We start from the raw sequence: 4,513 nt of genomic DNA, 5'->3' as shown, positions 1-4,513 counted from the left end.
CTATAAGAAAAAAAATGGTAACTTTAAAGGTTGACTTTTTATCACAAATTAAGTATTTACTGAGTACTTAATACTAGGTTATATGCCTAGTAATGGCTAAATGCCATTTAAATGAACAACCATGCATAACAGTTAGAGGTTGTTCTTTGCTGATACCTAAAGCACAAAGAAAAAAGATACACTGGACATCATAAAAATTAAAAACCTTTGTGATTCAAAGGACATACTACCAAAAAAAAAAAAAAAAAGACAATGCACAGAATGGGACCAAGTATTTGGAGGTCATATATCTGGTAAGGGTCTACTATCCAGAATATATTAAAAAAACTCATACAAATCAACAGGAAAAAGACACAATTTAAAAACAGGCAAAGTATTTCTGTAAAGATATACAAATGGCCAATAAGTATATGAAAAGATATTCAACATCACTAGTCATTAGAGAAATGAAAATATAAACCACAATGAAATACCACTTTGCACCTAAGGTGGCTATTATCAAAAAGATAGACAATGGCAAGTGTTGGTAAGGATATGGAGAAATTGAAACTCTTAGCCATAGCTGGCAGGAATGTAAAATGGTATAGTAGTTTTGGAATACAGTTTGGGAATTCCTCAAGAAGTTACACACAGAGTTCCTGTATGACCTAAACTCTACTCTAGGTAAATACCGAAGAGATTTGAAAACATATCACACAAAAATATTTACATAAATCTTCATGGTAGCATTATTCATTCAGTAAAAAGTAAAAACAACTAAATACCCATCAAATGACTAATGGATGGACAAGGAGTATTATTCAAATACAGAAGGAATAAAGTACTGATGCATGCTATGACATGAACCTTGAAAACACTGCTGAATGAAAGCCAGACACAGGAAACCACATAGTATGTAATTTCATTCATATGAAATATTCAGAATAGACAAATTCAGAGAGAACTAGATTGGTGGTAGCCAGGGGTTGCAGGAGGCAGCAATAGGAAGTGACTGCTAATGGGTATGGGATTTCTTTTTGGGGTGATGAAAATGTTTAAAAGCAGAGAGTGGTGATGGTTGTGCAACTTGGTGAATATACTAAAAACCACGTAATTGTAAACTTTAAAGGGTGAATTTTATGGTATGTGAATATTAATTTAAAAAAAAGAAATGAATCTTACCAAAAAAAAGTCCTAATTGCTAGGAAACATAAAGTCTTTATATCTCAAAAAGAATTCTACTTTTCAAACTATATAACAGCTTCAGCTAATACTGGATCCCTTAAAGCATAAAACATTTTTTTATTTATCTTTGTGTCTCGCACCATGCCACATAAAATTTAGTTAATCTGAATTAGTAATCCCACCACTCATCTTTCCTTACAGTCCTAACACCTAGTCTCGTCCCAAATACACAAATTATTTGTTTTTGGCTAGAATTTACATAATCAGAGAACTTCATCATGAGCAATTTCAATCAAAGCAAAGAATATAGACACAAGTGGGGCTTGTTAAATTTAGCATCCTTAATTTCTAAAACTGAACATGTCCTTGCCTTATACCAGTCACACACAAAAAAGGTACTGGGATACAAAAATGGATGAGATATAATTTTTTGCTCCTACAGGCTCAAACTCTAGGCATCACAGAGGTAACTTGTGTAAAATTTAATTGTTACTAACAGTTAAAGGAAGCAATCAAAAGGGAATGTATATAAATTCTATTTAACTGAGTGCATTTTTCTTCACTGGACAGATTTGCCTTGTTCTAGTTTACTTTGACTGTTAAAAACAATCTGAATGGTTGTGGAATGTTCAGAAAGGCTGGAAAATGCATTTTAAAATCTGTAAGTGATAACAGAAACATAAATAGCTGAGTTACTTGTCTGAGGTACTGCCCAATTATAAAGCTATATAACTGGCAACTGAAGAGGACATTTGTAAAAGAAGCCTGCTTTATTTCAGAGGAAGAACCCAAGACCAAATAGTTAAGTGATCTTAACACTGAGAGTTAGCGCCTGAGTCTAGTGAATCATCATACCTGTTTCTCCACAACAAAATCAACATCTACACCACACATTAGCTTAGAAACCATGCCTAGGTAATGAAATCTCAGGATGAAGATTTGGTAGGTATTTACCGATTTTTTCTTTTTGATGTATAGAATATGAATATCTTCACTTCGATATTCTTCATCATGCTTTTCCAAAGGAATTTTTTCAAAGTCAAAGTCTAATTGAAGGAGCTATAAATTGAAAAGAGATACATCTTCAAATTCAATTAATATGAACTGTTTTATGGTGACAGAAGTCTGAAAGTCTGAATGATGAAGTAGTACAGACTGGGAAGGGGCACAGGAGGCCTCTGAGGTCCTAAAAATGTTCTTTATCTTTATGTTGGGTAGTGATTACTTTGGTGTCTACACATGAAAAATTGAGCTGAGCACTTGATATGTGTGCATTTTACATAAGTTGTAACTCAACTGACACTGTTTAACAGTAAAAAAAATTTCAATTATAGTTTCAAAAGTTCAGTAACATTCTTCATATTCAAGAAAAACTGTAAAAAAACATTTTAGTATATGTATGAGGCAGTGTCATATATTTGCTTTCTCATTTAATCAATGTCATTTTTGGTAGTTTTGTAGTTTTATCAGTGGATAAATTTCAGGGCTATATATATGTGAGGAGTCATTTGTAATTTTCATGGACTTATGAACATAAAAATGGTTTGGCTGACCACTGGTGGAAGATGGGTGAAGGATACATTGGATACTATGTGCTACTTTTGAAACTTTGAGTTTTTATTTCAAAATAAAAGGTTAAAGAAAACCCTGAAAATAGTTATCTTGGTCTAACTTCCATAAAAATGTAGAGGAAAACACAGACGTAAAACCTATCACAAATCATGTTTGTATGATATATTCTCCAAGAGTAATATATACATCATTAAGATAGTCCCCAAAGCTATCATGTTTAATGAAGAAATGTTCTCAGAAAAGACAAAGTTGTCACCATTAACTACTTTCTGTTTTTCTCTAGCTACTAGATCATATAAAAAGGAGGGGTGAGTTTAGTAGAAAGGTGGGCTATAAAGGATCCTATCTGGGGTTCACACAGGCAGAATGCTTTCCCCACTCAGTTACCATAATATACCTGAATACAGTCATACAGAGCCTCCCTGAAGGGTAATCACTACAGAAGAGTACTCACCTCAAAATATTTTTTCTCAATTTCTGGATTTTTTCCCATTGTTCGTTGTTCATAACAACATATAATACAAGTCTCAAATCCACTAAGATCTTTTAGGGTTTTCAATAATGGCTCCAAAGACTGTTCAAAAAGGAATACAGTATTTATGACTTTTTAAATTTTTGTATTTTTACTATAAAAGGGAGTAGGGGAAATGGGAAGGGGCAATTATTACTCCCCTCCAATTTATCCATCTTTGAATCAATCCAACAAAATACATGTAGTTACAGCTCATTAACTAATGACTGGCAAACTCCTCAACAAAACACTGTTTTGACTTCAGTTTCCAGAGAAAGGATTCAAGTGACTGCATTTCAGTTCCCCACAGGAAAACAAATGGAACTGACTTCACTCTTAAAAATTCTATTTAATCTAATTTACTTGGGATTTAAACAATTAGCAAGTCACCTACAAAAGCAAGTCTGACCCTAACCTGAACATAAACTGGCTCAATGATCATTATTACAAAGTGAATGATGCCCACAATGCTATCTATATAAAGTCATATCTAAAAAAAACTCATTCTGAGTCAATCCTTCCACAGAACAAATAACTTCTTGCAATGCAACTCAATTCTCAATGTCATGGTTAATATGTTCACTAGGAACATTTAAGTAAAAAAATGTAATTTTTGGTTTTCATAACAGATCTGAATGGCAAAATCCTTTAAAAATTTTACAGAAATCTCTAGTAAAATGCTCATAACACTTTTTCTCAACAGGCTTCACAGGCCTATACGTTAATCATGAGTGTATATGTATATAGGTAGTCCTCGGTGGCTTTTATTTTCTCTTCACTGTGTTATCAACTGTAGGACAAATATCCCGTATTCAGAGATGTTAAAATGTAAAAAAACGTGTGCTTTGGGACCCACCAAATACAGTATATCTTCTAAAGAAAGAGACCTCACTCGCTGAATACTTACCTCTTCATAGTATATGCAGTCAGCCATCAGTATGTAGTCTGGCGGAGAAGTAAAGTCCTCTATTTCTTCCCCCCTTAAAAATGTCAATCAAATATTTTATCTGTTGCTTTAATGACTTAAAAATTTTACCAACAAGACTAATAAAGTCCCCTTCGTATTAAACATGCTTTCAGTGAAACGAAATTTAAAGCAAAATACAAATCATTATCTTAAAACAAGCTTAAAGGCCATACAAACCATTTCAGTACCTTGGCTTGAACAGAACCAGTGACAAGATGCTTGTTCATATTAATATTCATCTTCAGCAAGTCTTGTAATTCCTCAAGATCGGTGACTACAACATCTGCCCTATAAAATAA

The 4,513-nt window shown here is 33.1% G+C and overlaps 1 protein-coding gene across 7 annotated transcripts in view; it reads right to left on the bottom strand.

Annotated features, from left to right (window-relative positions):
• VCPKMT (valosin containing protein lysine methyltransferase) overlaps positions 1–4,513 on the bottom strand; it is a 29,641-nt gene that overhangs the window by 24,297 nt on the left and 831 nt on the right. For 6 of the 7 annotated variants that reach the window (XR_012120519.1, XR_012120520.1, XR_012120521.1 and 3 more), the window contains exons 2-5: positions 4,392–4,502; positions 4,155–4,227; positions 3,191–3,310; positions 2,119–2,223 (exon numbers count right to left, since the gene is read on the bottom strand). Coding sequence is in view for 1 of the 7 variants with exons in the window: in XM_037016320.2 (XP_036872215.1) it covers positions 2,119–2,223; positions 3,191–3,310; positions 4,155–4,227; positions 4,392–4,502 (409 nt within the window). In the remaining 6 variants the exon portion in view is untranslated. The remainder of the gene's footprint in view (positions 1–2,118; positions 2,224–3,190; positions 3,311–4,154; positions 4,228–4,391; positions 4,503–4,513) is intronic. The other variant, XR_012120524.1, reaches the window with a different exon arrangement.

Source organism: Manis javanica, chromosome 8, assembly GCF_040802235.1.
Source record: "Manis javanica isolate MJ-LG chromosome 8, MJ_LKY, whole genome shotgun sequence".
Taxonomy (NCBI): domain Eukaryota; kingdom Metazoa; phylum Chordata; class Mammalia; order Pholidota; family Manidae; genus Manis; species Manis javanica.
The sequence above is the reverse complement of the archived record's forward strand: the minus strand, read 5'-3'. Positions and strand labels throughout refer to the sequence as shown.